Raw genomic sequence first — 19,097 nt, forward strand, 5'->3', positions numbered from 1 at the left:
TCGTAACCTCTGTCTGCTCGATTGTAATGTTTCATTTGTCACGTCTCGTTTTCATGGTCTGTGTATTTTTAAAGGTTATTTTCGAAGTAGAAACTACTCAGTCGCACCAAACGAATTATTGGAAATAAAGTAGCCTGACACTCTGGGACTGTGGAGCCTAAACGTTTGTATAAATTACTGCATTAATCTTCTGTTAGTGGCTATCTGGTGTACCATCTCCAAAGGGGGTACGAACAGGGATTGTAAAGTAAAGTTAGGGATGATTCGCAGTAGATTATGTGCTGGTCAGGGAATGAGGACAAGATATTAGGCTGGGAGGTGTACACATCAAACACACTGGTTGGGAACGACTGGTATATCAGATTAATCTAATAAACCAGTTATGGCTTAACTGTTTCACTAAATGCACTACATTTTTCGTCATATTTATAGGGATTCTGATGACAAACTTTAATCATAATTAAAATTTATTACCATTTGACTTCCATTGTAGTTGAAGCGGGCTTTTTTTCTTTCCAATTCTATTTCAATTCGTGGATTCAATTTGATACTGTAGGCGAGGTGGCAGAGTTTTAACACTTGTGCCTCACAGTTTAGACGTCCTTTGTTCGATTTCTGAGCAGCTCCTGGATGGGTTTCCTATGGGTTCTCTGCTTTTCTTCTTTCACAATTTATTTGTAAATGTTTCTGGTGTGGCCGAACATTCCAATGCTGAAAATGTATCTGCAAAATTACTCAATTGAGATTACACAGAGCAGCTAAATCGCCCCCTACTGTGAAACTTAGAGAGGCCCTTTCGAAAATGTATCTTGAGAGTCAGTAAGGATTTTCTGGGTATAACAACAGAATATGAATACGCGAAATCCTTACGCAACGAGGAGTTATAGAACGCTTGTTTCAGCCCAACACACGTTAACTAATGAGGTCTCTTGGGAGGAGCACGAGGGTTATGTTTTGGCTATACTTGTTTTAACGCTGCTTAAGATGATCATTTTTGCAACTAAAAGTAGTGCCTTGAAAGTGTTGCTCGTTTTGGAACAAATTAATCTGTATTGAAATCGCTCGAATTAGCAGAGACAGAATGCTCGTTAAGTGAGATACTCCTGTATAGATGTACAAATTACACAAGAACATACATTCCTGCCAATTTTTTGACACCAAATGCACGCCTGGGGCAAAACAGCAAAAGGACAAAAACAACATCAAGCGTCCAAGACAACACCATGACAAGTACAAGAGTTATACACCAAAACAACAACAACAACAACAGTCCCAGACAACTCCAAGACAACAGCAACAACAGTCCCTCACCAAGACAACAACAACAATCTAGATCTTTCCCGGATATGTACAACAACAGTCCCAGAACACACCAAAATAATCATGTCCCTCAATTGAATTTTACATCGACATTAAAATATTGCTACACGGTAGCAAATGTGGCTGATGTATCTGGCACTACTAACTTTCTGCTTCAGAATATTTTTTAATGGAAGGATTACGATGTTTGGCACGGAAACAAGGTTCCATAATGTTAGAAGGACCTTGTTTGATAATACACCACTCATTGATTCACTCCACCTCGTCATCATGAAAAAGAAAGAGAGGTTCAAGTTTGAAAAACATATCAATGTATGATAGATGAAATATTCATAATTTCTGGAAATATGCCAAACTATATTTACATAAACTATTCTGACGTGAGTGATGCGAAGCGATCTATAATTTAGACTGTAGCTGGATCACGTGGCCTGTGCAACAGTAGTATAAATGACAGTGTTCTGGTGATAGAAAATCATGCTCTGGGAAGAGAACCTTAAGGTGAGTATGTGGGTTACTCCTGACTGGTCTCGTTCTTAAAAATTCAGGTGGTGTGTGTGTTGGACAGGTGACTCCCAGGTAAGTCCTGAGCTGGCACCCCTTGAGAACCTGCCTGTTTGGTGTGATGTTGGCAAAACAAGATGCTATCGGATTTCTGTGTTTATTTTCACTACAAATCCGTTCTGTAAGGTACTGTCACAAATCAGTGAAAAAAAACGTATAACAGCATCAGCAGCAAGCAACTCCTAAAAATATAAAGATGTGAATTCAATTGACAATCATACAACGTTGGTTTAAATGTTCAAGAAAAAAACTTTACATACAAATGCATTGATGACGTTTGTCTGTGTAAAAGTGACGTCGATTGCGCAATACTCGTGCCTCCCCTCTACCTTTGCTCTCTTCCTGTCTCCCTCCTCTCTCTCTCTCTCTTTGATATCCACACTGCATCACATGAAGAAGAAGAAGAACATGACTCTTGATGTCCTGGGTCAATCGTCCACCCTTTATTTATCCAATGCATGTTTTTTTGTAAGAGTCCAGAGCATGGCCATCACAGAGGGAGATACCAATTACGAACGTGTGTCGAACCCGGTGCAATAAATCCTTAAATGGGGACCAGTCTGGATGCCCTTGGGCTCGCTGACCTACCACAGAGGCAACGATCAGGAGCAGCAGATTAACTGGGAAGGGGAAGAAGAAGGACAAGGGGGAGGAAGGGGAATAATTTATCCAAACTTGACAGGAAACAAAGTAACATAAGCGTGATGTCTGGGCTTATCCTTCTTATTTTCCCCTAGGAGCAACAGTGACTATTGCAATGTTTCAGTGTCTGGAGTTCATCCCCTTGCCCCGCTCCCTACTTTTCTGGTTATTCACGCAGGGTCAATAAAAATGGGGACCACATTGCCTCTTACTCTTATTATATCCCTGGTAGATCCTGGTTAAGGAGCTGATTCCCGCCAAGGCACGGATAGTTCTGTGCCAGAGTCCCCAAGAGGGGGTTCTTGTTTCCAATTTGCTAGTATTGTCTTTCTTGTTACAATATAGCCGGTTTTCAGTAAGGCATATTGGCGTACCGATAGCCCTTTTGGTTTCAAGCCCCGCAAAGTTTAGTCCACTGAGGGGCTCAGCTCTGTGCCAAGTTCCGATTAAAATAATCCGTTAAATTCTCGTAAAATTCTAAAATATCTGGGCACGTCCAGAAGGCATTCAGTTACATCTGTACCGTGCATTGCGGTATCTAGGGCAATTAGGAGAGGAATGTGTGAATTTGAACTAAATTATGTTTAGAGGAAGGGACCTGCGGCCTGCTGTCAGAGCCCAACCATATTTGAGTCCATTTCTGGTGAGGAATGTCCTGTCCCAGCAGCCTTTCCCAGTCAGCTTTCTAGTTTTGGCTCTAACCCGGTCTCAATCTCCTGCACAAACTTTTCATTTCCTTTTTCCACCAGACCATCCAAGATTGGGTGAGTGATGTGGTAAACGTTTTTGTTTGTAGCTTTGGATGGTGTCCCTGATATTTTGGTAACCTTATTTGGAAGGTCCCCCACCCTTTCCAAGCCTATCTCTCTCCAGCCAGGCCAGTTAGCCCTTGTGCGTCCTATTGTTAGTGATTGGTTGCCCCACAGAGGCGATTGTCTACATATGAAGGAGTGGAATGAGATTCACCTGTGGTTGCATTTCCCCAATGTGTTTAAGGAGTGGAATGAGATTCACCTGTGGTTGCATTTCCCCAATGTGTTAGAACCCGTGAATAATGGTTTCAGGACCCGCGATCTATATTTGATAGGAGCTTAGGTAACGGCAGCAAATAACCAGCAGCTCACCGAGCCTTCTCCCAGTTTTTCCATGTCCTATACTTTTTTTTGTTGATCTATTGAATAAACTTCTGAAAGCGATTGCTTTGTTCTATTTTAGGAAATCTGAAAAGGGTCAGGCCCCGATGTCTCTTAAGTAACGTAAGGGAATGAAAATCTACTTGCGCTAATTTGTGATTCCATATGGATGAGGCTATGCTTGAATCAAACATCTTAAAGAAAGCTTTTTGAATACAGGAGGGGCTATTCGTAGATGTACTGTATAGGTAACCGTGTACAGTACTGTTCACTGCAGGAAGTTAAAATCGTGAGCGGCTGAACCTCACTGTCTATCCACTAGAATCTAGGAACACCACGTGGCCTGGGATACCACGATGGGCAACTTGGGCAATAAGATGGGGACAAGATGGCGCATTGTGTACTTTCATGGCAGCATAATCGCGAGCAGTAAATTTACCATGCATACAGGAATCTCTAGATCAACTGCGAATGGTCGAGCCACAGGGGCACAATCGGCGAACAGTACCTCAATAAATTTGGCCCAAAACAGTAAAACCTCGAGGGAAGGATTTGCTGAACTGTGTTGTGTCAACTTTTATTTCAGAGAAGCTGTATTTCTCTTGCAGACAAGGCTCTCTTAACCTCAAACAGTTATTCTTGTAAATTATCTAACCTTGTCACTGTCTGCTCTTCTTTCATTGTCTTTAGCTGTAAGTTAGCCATTACGAGTTAATAATCTGATCCAATGTGTGTTTTTTTAGAATTTCCCAACATGATGATGTACTGCTTTTTCACCGTTTTTTCGCAATAGTGATATTTGTTATTGAATTGTCGATAACATCTGAGTCGACATGCAAATTTAGAAGTGCATAACTATTACAGAGGTGTCAATAAAATGTGGTTTTGAAAGTCAAACTGTGAATATCACGATGTTTTAAATTCCTTTCATAATTTAAACAAATCTGTATCTTGTAATGTGCAGGAAGAAAGGAGAAAATGCCTTATGCATTGGCCTTACACACCTGTGGAGGACAAGGAGGAACAGCCTTCAGTTTTGATGGGAGGAGAAATGGAGCAACGCTGGAAAAAATCTGGGTATGGGTTGGAGGGTGGCAGATCAAGTGCGTGAAGGCCTGGCTGAGGGACGGAAGGACTGCACAGTACGGCAGTCCCTCGGGATCTCACAAAGAGTTTGTGTTCCAGCCCGGGGAGCTGTTTTCGTCCCTCTCACTGTGGGGGAATGGGGCTGGCTCACGCCTGGGCGCCTTCAAGTTCAGGACAACCAAAGGCAGGGAATTCTTCGTGAAGATGACAGACTGGGGCCTAAAGACCGAGTACCCAGTCGACATCCGCTCTGGAATCTGCCTTGGAATTATGGGCAAAGGCGGTTCAGACATCGACAGCATGGGCTTCCTCTTCATCAATTCGGTTAAAAGTTCAGAATTGATCAACGTGACATACCCTACACTGCACAGGGAGCTTCCAAAAGTCCAGATGGAAGAGATCAAATCACTCAGTTACAAGAATACTGGTTCTGTCCCCCAAACCTATAAAATTGAAACCTCCAAGACCGTGACCAAAACCTCCTCCTGGTCGATCACAAACAGTCTGGAGGCAACCGTGAGTCTCACCGTCTCAGCCGGCGTTCCGGATGTCGTGGATGTTGAAGCTGGCTTTAGTTTTACCGTTAGCACCGAGAGTACGCACGCCGTGGAGAATTCAGAATCGAAAACCGAGCTCCTCTCATTCAACGTCACGGTTCCTCCACGCAAGACCACTGCGATCGACATCAATATCGGTCGCGCGGAAATCGACCTCCCGTACAAGGGTACGGTGCGCATCTCCTTATTGAACGGCGCCACCTACGACATCCCAATGGAGGGTGTCTACAAGGGCCTCGCCTACACCAAGGCGACTGTAGTAACAAAGGAAAAGTGAAACGGCACCGGAAAAGCACGCACGTGCTGCGCTTTACTAACTGCATGCTGCATTCAACGCTGCCTATCTTTATTTAATAGTTTATTGAACCCTGTGGTATAAAATATGATGCAATACATATGCCATTTGGGAGATTTCAGTTGGTGCAATTAAGGAACCTTTGAATCGGTGAAAAAATAATTAACACGGAGATGCAGTTATTTCAACGAATTTTTCTCGCACATACCGTACATAATTGAGTCTGTTCGCTCAGAAATCACAATGGAATGATCATAATCTGTCTTTATCCCGGAGGAATCCGACGATAAATTAATCTCTTTTTTACAGATGTCCAGTAGGGGCGAGTCAGCAAGTTACAACAACAAACAATACAAAACACGATAGGAGTAAAAAGTAGATCAATGGTAAGCCAGTAGCTTAAACTTATATAAAGAAATACGAATTAATAAAGTATATAAGTACAAATAGCATAAGTACATTCCTGCCGATTTTTCAACACTAAATGCAAACTTGGGCAAGGCAACTAAACGACGACAAAAACAGTTCCAGATCAAACCAACACAGGAGAGGGTATCTTCATAATATTTGATTTTACAATCTAACTATCATTTCACAGATAAGAAATCATTTTTAACGTTACTTTTGCCATTTACTTACGTGAGAATGAGCCCGAACTAGCAAAAGCAAATGGAAAAACAACTTCCTGCAGTGGTTTGGGCAATGTAACAAGACAATACACACTGGCATAGGCAACGCTGATCGGTAGAGTGCAAATCTGGAGGGGTTCAAAACATCAAAGTACAAGTTGGATGACCGACATAAATGACTGGAAGGAGGTAAAAGAGGTGAAGCTTTATGGGCTTCAGAAATCAGAAGCTGAAGAGTGAAAACTCACACGAAGCACACAGCTAAGGACATTCTCCACGGCAAAATCATACAACCATATATCTTGACAATACAGTTTCTGCATGCTGCCACGAACAGAATAATCGATGGACTTGACCAACATTTCTACTAAAATTATAGAGAGAAGACATCCACGTGTGAATGATACCAAACAAAACGATGACGGAAAGATAAAGATTCCTCAAACAATCAACCAATCTTCATTTGTGTTGGGACACCTATTTTCAAAAACGCTCATATTTGTTTTCCATTTCACACTACTATGAATATACAAATAATGATAACTGGCCTCGAATTACCAACAATTTCTCCAAAGGTGACACCAGAAAATTAAAGAACTTCTCTTGCAGTGCTATCATTTCCATCAGCACCACCATCTGGATTAATGTATTTAGATTACAATTGCATGCTCTTTAATTATAGGGAATTGCATGCAACTACTCAGTTGCATGTTCTGCAATGCTTTGGGCTTGTGATGCAAAATAAAATATCTTTAAAAAAATCATTGGATTGTGTTTGCATTCAGTATCATCATTATCACATCCACAACCCCTTTGAACCAGCATCACTGAAAACCTTTGTTCAAATCCAGGCATTCGCCTGTAATGAAACTGCACAGTCAAGTGTGGTGAGTTGATGGTCTCAACCCGGTCACGAATGACTGCACGAAGATAACCCCTTCCATCACAGTTATCAAAACGTAAGCTAGTATGTGTGCAGATAACGCGTAGCAGAAGTGAGATCTTGGTTTTTAGATATAACTTCAATCGCGCATGATAAACCTATATTCTCGATTCTCGCAAGAGAGATATGGCCACATCGCTCAGAGGTCTGAGTGCTGACCTAATTTCGAATCCAGAACCTTAGCAGTGCCAGCTCATCAATCAAAAATCCAAATGTGTATGTTAGTCCATGTGTGTGTTAGTCCATATGTGTGTGTAAGTTCATATGTGTGTATGTAAGTCAATGTGTTTGTGTTTGAGTCGAGTTGTGTGTGTGTTTGAGTCCATATGTGTACGTTTAGGTCCATACGTGTGTTTAAGTCCATGTGTGTGTCTGTCTTTTTCGAACGGACAACATCCGATGTGTGTGTGTACGTCGAAGTGTTTGTGTGTGTCAGTCCAAGTGTGCGTGTCAGTCCATTTGTGTGCGTATCAGTCACTCTATGTGTGTGTTAGTCCATGTTTGTGTGCTAGTCGATGTGTGTGCATGGCACCATCTGAGTGTGTAAGTTAACGTGCGTTTGTGTGTCTATGTTTGTCAGTCGATGTGTGTGTGTGTACGTCGCTGTGTATGTGTGTTGTCAGTCCATATGTGTGTTGTAGTCCACATGTGTGTGTAAATCCATACATGTGTGTGTGTCACTCGATATGTGTGTGTAAGTCAATGCGTGTGTGTGTCTTAGTTGATATGCGTGTAAGTACATCAGTGTACTATACGTAAATGTGTGTTTTTTAGTCCACGTATGTCCGTGTGTAAGTCGATGTGTGTGTGTGAGTTGCTGTATGTGTGTACGTCGATATATATGTGTGTAACTCCATGTGTGCGTATCTAAAGTGGATGTCTATGCATGTGTGACTCCATATGTGTGTGTGTGTACGTCTATGTGTTTGTGTGTGTGAGTCAATATGTCTGTGTGTGTCAGTCCATGGGCGTGTGTGATAGTCGCTTTGTGTGTGTGGCTCCATGTGAGTTAGTGTGAGTCCATTTCTTTGCATGTCTGTAGCTCCATGTGTGCGTGTGAGTCTATGTGTCTGTTTTATTGACCTGGTCAAGGCCTATGATACTATCAGTAGGCCAGGCCTTTGGTGTTCTTCATGCTTTCGGAGTCCCTCCCCCTTTGCTCACGATACTTAAGGACCGTTATGATATTGAGCGGCCCCGCGTCAAACTACAGGCCGTCAGTCACAGCCATTCCCTCTACACCTTGGGGTGTGACAGGGATGTCCTCTGGCTCCCACATTATTTAACATATCTTTTGACCACGTAGTTGGTGAAGCCTTCAATGGCTGTACCGGAGGAATTACCATGTGATACAGATACAATGGGAGGCTGATCGATGCCCGGGTGCGGTCAAGGGATGGCTCCCTATTTCTCAACCATGTTATGTATGCCGATGCTCTGGTGATTGCTACTCACTCAGAGGAGGAGTTGGAGTCGCTGCTGCTGAACCTGGAGCGTGCCACTAAGAGGTTGGGCCTTACCATCAGCCCTACCAAAACTAAGCACCTGCCTGGGTATTTTGTACCATCGGACAATCCACCGCCACAACTCACAATTGGTGATGCGGCAGTTGTGCAGAGATTGCAGAGATTCCCATACCTGCCCAGTGTACTCATGACCAGCTCCGGTTAAACAGCAGAGGTCCCACTCCAAATCAGTCGAGCGCCATTATATTTTCATCGGATGCGTTATGCTGTGTGGAAGGTACCTGGTCTCTCGCTCCGCATGAAGCTCCAGGTCTTCTCGGCCATGGTAATTCCATCCCTTCTCTACGCTTGCGACACGTGCACCCCCTTAATGGAACATCTTCGCCGGTTCGAAACATTTAGGCTGGCCTGCTCACGATCCATCCTGGGTTTAACCGTGTGTGTGTGCATCTAAGTCGATGTTTTCTATGTGTGTGGGTCGATGTCCGTGTGTAAGTCCATGTGTTTGTCTGCCTTTGTCGCCCGGGCAACGCCGGGTACTTACCACAAGTAGTTATATGAACACGTAAAAAAATAATTGAACATTTTACGTATAAAAATATAAATACAGTAAAACCTTGAATTGCGAGAAACTTGGTCTTGGTCTGCGAGTGTTTTGCAAGACGAGCAAAATATTTAAATAAATATTAATTTGATAAACGAACGAGGTCTTGCAATACGAGTAGTACGTATACGCTTTGTCTAACGAGCGTCACATGATCACAACTGATATACGAGTGCCTTGATATACGAGTGCTTTGGATTACAAACACGTTTCCGGAACAGATTATGCTCGCAATCCAAGGTTTTACTGCATACGTGTGCATACATTTAAAAATTAACGTGTCGTTGTGCGATGACCAGCGGTGTGGTAGTGGTAGACACGCCGTGGTGCTGGTGCGATAACAGCGGTGTTGTAGTGGTAGCAGCGAGACGGTGCCACGTGACGCACCGTGGTGCTGGTTGCGATGACAGAGGTGTGGTAGTGGTAGTAGCTAGGCGGTGCCACGTGATGCACCGTGGTGCTGGTGCGAGTGAGAGAGCGGGGCGAGCGGTAGGGGAAATCGACTCGTAGACCTCCGAGGGATAGGTTAGCGTCCACTGACCGTACCATCACAGGTAAATAAAATTCGCAAGTGGGGGGAAAAACAACTGTGTTGCGTGGTCTTTTGGGAGCGTGAAGTGGAGGGCAGTGTGCGCTGGGTGTCTACGTGTATGCGCGGCTGTGCACCTCGAGACGAAGCGGGTGGTGTTTACGTGCCCGCACGATTGCCCACCATAGTGCTTAGCGATCGCGTACCTGGGTGGCGGTGCCGCGGTCACGCACCCGCACACGGGTCTGGTCGCGAGATAGCGAGTTAGAGCGCCGAGCGTGCGCGTATTCGCGCGACTGTTTGAGCGGGACCTTTAACTCAGAGCCAAGCGAGCGTCCCCAATCAGCGGCGCGCGCACGGCAGAAACCCCGCCCGCCCGTCCCCCGGCTCCAACCCCTTCGTGTGCGATTGGTCTGTTTACGGGCAGAGGGTAGGGGCGTGTTTGTTATTGTCGGCACACGTGGAGCGCGGGTGGGAGGGAAACACGCGCCGCGCCTGTTTGTTTACGTGCGGGACGGAGATTTACTGGTGAGCGCGCTTACAGCCCCACTCCGCCTTTGCACAGTGTAACGCATCGCAAGCGCGGAGCGTACGAGCCGCTAATTAAACTATGCAAACGCGGTCTACATCCCAGAGGTACATGGGGGCGAGACGTTAGGGGTCGTTAGTCTGGACCTGACGGAGCAGCCGGGGGGTAGCGGTGTGAGTGGAACGGGGGAGTCGGTGAGCAGCGGCCCCGACAATTCAGTGATGGCGGGGGACGGTAGCCCCCACACTACACAGAGACACACATAAGTGTATATATAGTGTACAGTACTACACAGAGACACACAGAAGTGTATATAGTGTACAGTACTACACAGACACACATAAGTGTATATATAGTGTACAGTACTACACACATAAGTGTATATATAGTGTACAGTACTACACAGCGACACACAGAAGTGTATATATAGTGTACAGTACTACACACACAAGTGTATATAGTGTACAGTACTACACAGACACACAGAAGTGTATATATGTGATGCCGCCGCCACGGAGCCGATCGGCGGGTGGCCCACCTGCAAAGCCATTCGTGGGATGACCAGGAACCGTTCATTCAAGTCCTGAATGCAGGGTTGGATACATCTGTCATTCAGGAGGGCACCGTGCTAGACTACGCATCACCCATGCATCACGAGGGAAACATTGTTGGTGGTGTGGGGGTCGTGTCGAATATGAAGTCGCAACAGTTTTTTGATGAAAAGTGTATGGGTACACTTTGTTCTGAAAATTCGGAATTGCCCGAGTCCCAGATGGGGTAGTTGACGGAGATTTTGTGTGAATTCTCCGATGTATTTAGCAAGGGCAAATTTGACATCGTCCATACTACGCTTTTGAGTCACCACATTGATACGGGCGATGCTGCTCCCATCGGGCTGCACGCCTATCGACTGAGCCCTATGGAAAAAGAACACGTACGGCTGGCGGTTGTCCCTATCTTTATGTCAGACGCTTTGAGTTGCAGTCTGACCATGCAGTGCTATAGTGTGCACTGCCTATTGAGCAGCCGTCTGGCCAACTTTCAAGTTGGTTGGCAGTCCTCCAGGTCTATTCCTTTACTGTTTTTGATCGCAAAGGTACCCGACACACGAACGATGGGTGCACGTTTTACTCGGGCTCGTGGCACTGTAAGACGCCTACCAAGGACTCGCCCCCTCCCCTTGTGGCATCAGTCGAGGTTGAAACCTCTGAGGAAGCCGAGAGTCATGTGGCGCGTGACGCTGTCATTGTCTTGGACCATGCTGAATGGGGGCGCCTCGAGCATGAGGGCGCAGCCCTGTTCAAGTTACGGCGCCATGTGAAGGAGGCGGATTGGGGTGGGGATCGACGGGGTGTAGCCTCTGTCATCCTCAGAGGCGGATTGCTCATGCATTGCCGTTACAACATTGTCGTGCCTACTGCCTTACGGGGTGAAGTCATCTGGGCGGTGCACGAGCCACTGTTGCACCTTGGTGTGCATTAGATACTCGCCACACTTAAGCTCGACTTCTTCTAGCATGGCATGGCGGAAGATGTCGCTAATTTATTGAAGGGGTGTGTGCAGTGCACGCAGCGGAAACCCGCGTCTAAACCCTGTTGTCCACGGTTGAAATCCATTCAGGTCTCCCGCATAAATGAGCTGGTCGCTCTTGATATCCTTGGTCCATTTCCCTCGTTGCAATAAGTATTTACTAGTGGGCGTCGAATATTTTTCACGCTGGCCAATAGCCTGGCCGATTCCCAACCAGTCAGTGGCAGCCATCACCGAGGCATCCTCGATGTCTATGTGATGAACAAGGGGGCCCCTGAGCATCTTCTGACTGATCAGGGTAAGACTTTTTCTTCGAAATTGCTGCGGGAGGTGTGTGAATTATTGGGAACAAAGAAAGTACGTACATCACCACATCTTCCACAAACGGATGGAATGGTAGAGCGCTTGCACAGGACTATGACTTCGATGGGATATTTTCAAATTCCCCCAGGGACCCCCAGGCAGAGTAAGCCCACCTCCCCTCGGGGCCTGGCCACAAGGACTCGATCAAAGACTCTCGCTTTTCGTGATCCCCATACAAACACGCTCCCACACCATCAGTCGGTTGTCACACTCGGCAGGCCTGGCCTTTATTGTGATTGCGGGTGTTGTTACATGGTGAGGGTGGTAGATGCTGGTGCTGGAAGGGGTCCCGAGGTTATGCGTGTTTCTGCGTTTTTTTTCTCTGTGTTCCCTTCTCTCTCTTCCTCTGTTTTTGCCTATTGTCGTTCTGTCCCCTTTACATCCCCTTTGCCCGTTAGTTACTGTTTATTCTGTATGTAGTTGTACATATTGTATAGAAAGGGTTGTGGTATTTATTTGTTGAGGTACACTAAGGTGTTTGGTTCATTTGTTGAGGGGGGATGCCTGAGTGCTACGTAGGGGGGGGGGGTTAATGTAGTGACATCGCGGACACCACATTGGTGTGGGTGTTGTACTGGCCCTAGAGGTGCCCGTTGAGTGCTTATTGATAGCGCTAGATAGCACCACGCTTGGCGTGTAGTGTCAGCCCTACAGTACAGGGTGTTGGAGTGCCGGCCATAGGAATGAGGTTACTAAAGGCCATGGCACTCTGGTTGACCCGAGAGCAAAGGTCAAGCTCAAGGATCAACAGTGTCTGGTGCCAAGGGGGGGGGGGGGGGAGTGACGCGCTCCAGCCCAGTGGACGATCTCTGAGCGCTATCTTGTGATGGGACTATCGCGCACATCGATGCAGACGGAGTCGGATCCATCATCCCTGCCAGCACAGGCACGGGCGCCAGTGTGAGCAAGCGTGCAGCCAAAAGCGCCGTGTGTTCGATGCACATACACACCCCGACCAGGCGCCCCTGCTGAGGACTTGAGGTATTTTCCGTACAAGGAATGCTGAACCGCGGAAGCCACTGATTCGTAAGAACCACAGTTAGCAGTAATAGTAGGTGGACAACTCAAACCATACTGTCCGCTATAATTATTGGACCTCGTGGTGACTGCCCTCCCACACACACACTTCACGCATATCGGTACGAATAAGATTGTTCCAAGTTTCTAAAAGGGTTTCCATCTCAAGGTGGTGTGTTAACTATTAGCTGATCGTGCAAACATTGTTCTGTCGCTTGAGTTGCATGAATAGGGTCATTTCAAATTATTTTAGTCATTCGTTTCCTTCATCGCGTAACCTTACCAATGACTTCGTTGATGACACACTAAACATTTATAATAATCTATGTTATGAATCTACACACTCACATGAATACCATTGTTTTGAGATATTTATTTTGATCACAGAATATTGCCGGCGAATTAATTGATGTGCCATTAGCCAATTGATAAGCATCTGTTAGGCAAACCTACACAGCCGAACATACACTATTGTTTAGAGACATTCTGTTAATTGCTTAATCTTTCAAATTAATTCATTGATGTTCACTTTTGCCATTGGCCACATGTTTCTTGAGCACGGTTCCGTCATTTTTAAGGACTTTTTCTATCGTCGTGTATTGACGTGCTACTGTGAGGAGTTAGCCTATTGTTCTATTGCTCAGTTTAAACAACGCAACCATTGAGGGTTAATTGTATTGATCGATGAGTAGGACATATACAGGAGTACTGTGGTGGCAATTTCGATCATTAAGTGTGTTCGGAAATTAGAGTGTTTTTAGATATTAAAGTTTCTTAACACAGAAGAGTCTGAGTGGTTCCTTCCTAAGTTCATGCGTAATTATCTTAATTATAAGAACTGTATCCTGTGGCGAGCTCTGAATTCTGAGCCTAATTTATATAATTTGAATATATTTGCATACTTCAATAACTATTTTATTTTGATAAAATTACAATTTTAGAATGTATTTATTATTATTATTTTTCAAAACAATATATACAACAAGGCTATAGGGAGACCTTTGTCTTCATCTCCGTGTCCGTGTGTGTCTCCTTGACTGTCTCCATGTCTATATCCGTATCTCTCTGTGTCTCGTAATGAGAGCAAATGCCCAGTCGGATGAACCTGAAGAGTTTCACTCAGTGGTGGGGCCTCAACCATCACACGGCCCCACGAAAACAAAGCACCTGTATGGGTATTTTATGCTGAAGGTTGTCGATGTTTTTGTGTGTAAGTGTGTGTGACTTTTTAAATGGGTAATTTAAAAACTAAATTATTCCCAAAATTGCCCCCATCATAAATTAATGAAAATGTTTTTTGAACCAAGAAAATTTGGATTTTTTCTTCTTGGCCATGGGGGTACTGTTGGTGGCATTGATAGCGGTGCTGGTGGCAGTGGCGGTGGCGGTGATTTCCTTGGCATTGGTGTCGGTGTTGGCGGGGGTGGCGTTGGTAACGGCGGTGGCGGCGGCAGTGGCAAGACGAAGCGTCTCAATCTCCTGAAGGAGGGTCTCCTTCTTTCGAAGCAGCGTCACGTTCTCCAAATGCAGCCTCTCATTTCCTTGACGCAGCATCTCATGTTGCCACATCGCTCGCTCTTGTAGCATCGTCTCCGCTTGCATCGCCACGAACTCCTGACGAGTCACCTCCATCCCTGCACGTAGCGTCGTGTTTTCCTCGTGCAGCTTCGATCTTCTCCGCCCCAGATTCTCGTTCTGCTGTCGAAGCATCGCGTTTTGCACTTCAAACGTTAACAAGGCTGAAAAGTGTGAAACAGGGATCATCATTAGGAAAGGGACTGAAATAGAAAATGTACTTTCTCTGCAATGTAGTGATAACTTTATTTGCAACTGTATTGTATTTGACATATCTCCACGTCTGTTTACAGACCAGTGGAAAAGTTACCCTCGATAAAATTTGAAATTTGAAGTGTCTTGAGTTATCAGCGGGTAATATAGAAGATAACTTTACAATTAAAGCATGTAATGGGTAACGTTGCCAGCACATGATGAGATGTGTTTACAGCTATGCTCAATTTTTTTCAACTCCGCTTATTACAAATTTATTTTTAATCAACGAAGGAAACGTGATGAAAAAATAAAAGCACGAAACTTCACGCACTCCCACACAAATACATACACACGCACTTTCAGACAGATATATATCGAGATTCACAACCTCACATCAAGACCCATACACCCACACCGCATGTTTCTACTTACCATGTTTCCAATGACGCCGCTTCATGACCTGAATGAAAACCGTCATGACCATCAACCCAATCATGAGCAATACCAAAGTCCATGCCAGTGAATCCGTGCCAGGGTTCGGGCATGGTGGCTTGGGGATGAGATGTGAAGCTTTGCATATGTTGCCCACGAAGAGGGAGAAGAGGAACCGGACAAATTTGATGCAGAACTGCAACAGCAGCAGCAGTAGCATCAGCATCTTGCCGCTTGTGTTGTCAAAGTCCGTGTGTGAGTGCCAAGTGCGAGCGTGCGTTCTTATAGCATTCCCAGTGGTGACGTCATCAGTTCCGGCCGTGACGCATTGTTACAGGTTTCCTGTCATGAACACGTGGTTAGAAAATCCCCTGTGACATCCCAAGCACGACTGCACAATAATTATTTCGTTTAGGTGAAAAAAAACATTTACACTAATGTACGCTAGATTTGATCAACGAAACCTCTGCATTGCAAATTTAATTTGATAATCATTAAATCAATGGGCACACTTATTTTACACTCGATTCAAATGTTTGTTTTTATTCCGTTTAACATGTCGGCTTTCGTGACCAATGTTTTCCATAATAGAGGTTTTTGGGTTAGATCTCTTGAATATAAATGTGTCGTCAAACTCACCACCACTATCGATTAAGCCTGCTCCATTCCCATTGAAACTACATTCTCTTGCTGTTCACGTTACCCTTACACATTTACAAATTTGCGTTTAGATTATTTGGCTGCTATGAATTTCAACGTGATAAGCTTCTACGTTCAGCTATCATTAGTCAACAGTTTGCTTCTGAAAAGTAGCGAATAGCTTGGAAGGTGTTCCATAGCAAATGCAATAGTTTAGTTTAAACGTTTCACCATTCACCATCATTGTCAACCTTTATCATCCAACATTAACAATTTACAATGTGTCATTAATTGTAAATGTTGCGGGCTATGTAGGAGCCTAAATGTACAACATTTACAATTGTAAATGTATTTTTATTACTATATGTATTTTATTTTATTTTTTCATTATTCATGGAAAGTTGTTTCATATTAAGTAAATAAATCGTACTGAAATAATTTTGGCAGTAGGAAAATAATACACTGGAATGAAATCCCAATTGCATAGCACTTCATGCCAATGAAGTGCTATGTCCTACCAGACAGTCTCGCTCCCTTCACCTGATGAAGGCCGCTTGTGTTGTGGCCGAAACGTCGTGAGAATATTATTGTGTTATTTTATTTTATCAATGTATTATTTTATTCTCATTCTACGTGACTTTACCGAAAGAACCAAAGAAGAATATATCACGACGTTTCGATCGCAACACAAACGGTCGTCCTCAGGCAGAATAAATCTCCCCCATTAACACAACTGACTTGCTTGCGTCCGTGGATGGAATTGCTTTCCATCTCAGACCCAGCTTGCTTGCCCATCGCCACATATATAACCACTTGTTGTAACAGCTCTCTCGCGCTATCAGCAGTTCCACTCTGGATTATTTTTTCCGCCTGAGGACGATTGCTTGTGTTGCGATCCGAACGTCGTGAGAATTTTTTTTATTTTGTTTTCTTTTTCTACCTACGTGACTTTACCGAAAAAAACAAAGAGTATACATACACAAGGTCCAATCTTAATTGGCGCCGCAGTTGTGAAATGTTGCTCCCTCGCCTTGTATGCAGAAGGATTTGGGTTCGATCCCGACCATGACACCTGTATATTTGGAGTTTCCACGTCTGTCTCAGTGGTCGCATGGATTTTTCTCCAGGTCTTCCGTTTTTTTTCCCTCCACATCAACATCACAAGTTTAGAGTATTTGGCTTATCTACATTTCCACGAAATAAGCCACTTCGTTGAGCTTTTCAATTGGTGGAAAAGTCGCTTCTCCACAATCTATATTGCTCAGATGACTTTTACATCCGCAGTATTAACTGGGGTGGCCACTGAAATTGAACCTCAAACCCTGCAAAACTAGACATCTCCACTCCTCGTCTTTGTCATCACTTTTAAGACATTTGTGTTTTACTTTGTTGTAATAATAAAACGATAATGAATGCACACAATATTTTACCGATTTAAAATATACTCACTTTGAGAGGAAGTGTGTCGGAGCTGGCGAACAGCAGACGAGCTTCGAGCACAATCGGGCACCGTCAGGGACGAGCGTCATGCCGACTCAGCGGTCATCCAGCAGCAGAGAGGCCTGCAGTTGCCGCCAAGAGATAGAGAGCGCCATGTGTATGACACGCCCACACACACGACTCATTGCCCAGCAGGGAACCAAGGCATTTTCGGAACAACCAGACGCCAAGGCGCCTTGACGTCTGCTTAAGAAGAAAATACACCCACACACACATAACGCACATATCGGGACTAATAAGATTACTCCAAAGTTCTCCTTGTGTTTCGAAAATGGCCATCCCAATGTGGTGCGTTAACTAATAGCTGATCGTGAAAAACATTCTTGGGTCCATTGAGCTGCATGAATACGGTCGTTTAGAAGTATATTGGTCATTCGTTTCATTAATTGCCTTACTGTACCAATGAATCTATTGAGGAAACTAACATTTATGAACATCTATGTTACGACTCTACACACTCACAGGAATACTATTGTGTTGAGATTTATTTCTTTTGATGATGGAATCTTGCCCACAAATCAATTCAAGCCCATTAGCCAATTGATGTGCATCTATTAGGCAAACAGACACTGCCGCACACTATTGTTCCAGGGCATTTCGTAAATTGCATAAACGTTCCAGGGGTGCGAGACGTTAGGGGTCGTTAGTCTGGACCTGACGGAGCAGCCGGGGGGTAGCGGTGTGAGTGGAACGGGGGAGTCGGTGAGCAGCGGCCCCGACAATTCAGTGATGGCGGGGGACGGTAGCCCCCACACTACACAGAGACACACATAAGTGTATATATAGTGTACAGTACTACACAGAGACACACAGAAGTGTATATATAGTGTACAGTACTACACAGAGACACACAGAAGTGTATATAGTGTTCAGTACTACACAAACAGAAGTGTATATATAGTGTGCAGTACTACACAGAGACACACAGAAGTGTATATAGTGTACAGTACTACACACACAGAAGTGTATATATATAGTGTACAGTACTACACAGAGACACACAGAAGTGTATATATAGTGTACAGTACTACACAGAGACACACAGGAGTGTATATATAATATCAGCGACCTGATATTAAAGTTGCATGGTCGCGGCAAGGGCCATCGAACCACCGCGAGTGGAGCCTCACACATGCACGGGTCAGTGGACTGGTAGCGGGAGAACAGAGAGCGGACGTCGGTGAGATCACTGCGGCGACGTCATCTGAGCTGGGATCCGGACATCGAAAGGGCGGGAGAATCCGAGCCCCTGATTGGACGGGAGGCCAAGGGTCAGAAAGAGCAAATATTCCTTTGTTGTAGGTAGGATAAAAAGGGGGGGAATCGGGGTAGCAAGGGGATTCATCTGGTTCAAGATCATCGTGGTCCTGGGAGCAGGAGAGTCAGCCATCCGAGACGTCCGTGAGACGTACTCCAGCATCGGCAGGCTCGTCGCCTCATTCCCTCACAGCGGTCAGTACATCGGGGAGAGAGGCGTAAGTTCAGCCGTTTTACATCCAGGATAGAGAGCGGGGCGAGCGGTAGGGGAAATCGACTCGTAGACCTCCGA

The 19,097-nt window shown here is 44.9% G+C and overlaps 1 protein-coding gene and 1 long non-coding RNA gene across 2 annotated transcripts; one reads left to right on the forward strand and one right to left on the reverse strand.

The window, feature by feature from the left end:
• Nucleotides 1-1,769: 1,769 nt before the first annotated feature.
• Nucleotides 1,770-6,990, forward strand: LOC116957942 (aerolysin-like protein). Its single transcript, XM_032980401.2, has 2 exons — nt 1,770-1,821; nt 4,624-6,990. The coding sequence occupies exon 2, from the start codon at nt 4,638-4,640 to the stop codon at nt 5,577-5,579; it is 942 nt and encodes a 313-aa protein (XP_032836292.2). The 5' UTR covers nt 1,770-1,821; nt 4,624-4,637; the 3' UTR covers nt 5,580-6,990.
• Nucleotides 6,991-13,560: 6,570 nt separating this feature from the next.
• On the reverse strand, nt 13,561-18,817 carry LOC116957947 (uncharacterized). The gene is made up of 3 exons (XR_012931557.1): nt 17,498-18,817; nt 15,410-15,751; nt 13,561-14,946 (listed from the first exon to the last, which is right to left on the reverse strand). It is a non-coding gene; the product is annotated as an uncharacterized LOC116957947 (long non-coding RNA).
• Between the last annotated feature and the right edge of the window lie 280 nt (nt 18,818-19,097).

This window comes from Petromyzon marinus (genome assembly GCF_048934315.1).
Source record: "Petromyzon marinus isolate PM22_M1 ecotype Great Lakes invasive population chromosome 68 unlocalized genomic scaffold, UKy_Petmar_22M1.pri1.0 chr68_unloc.1, whole genome shotgun sequence".
NCBI classification, from domain to species: Eukaryota; Metazoa; Chordata; class Hyperoartia; order Petromyzontiformes; family Petromyzontidae; genus Petromyzon; species Petromyzon marinus.

Coding starts and splice junctions, on each gene's coding strand:
- LOC116957942 (XM_032980401.2), top strand. CDS start 4,638: ATGCCTTATGCATTGGCCTTACACACCTGTGGAGGACAAGGAGGAACA.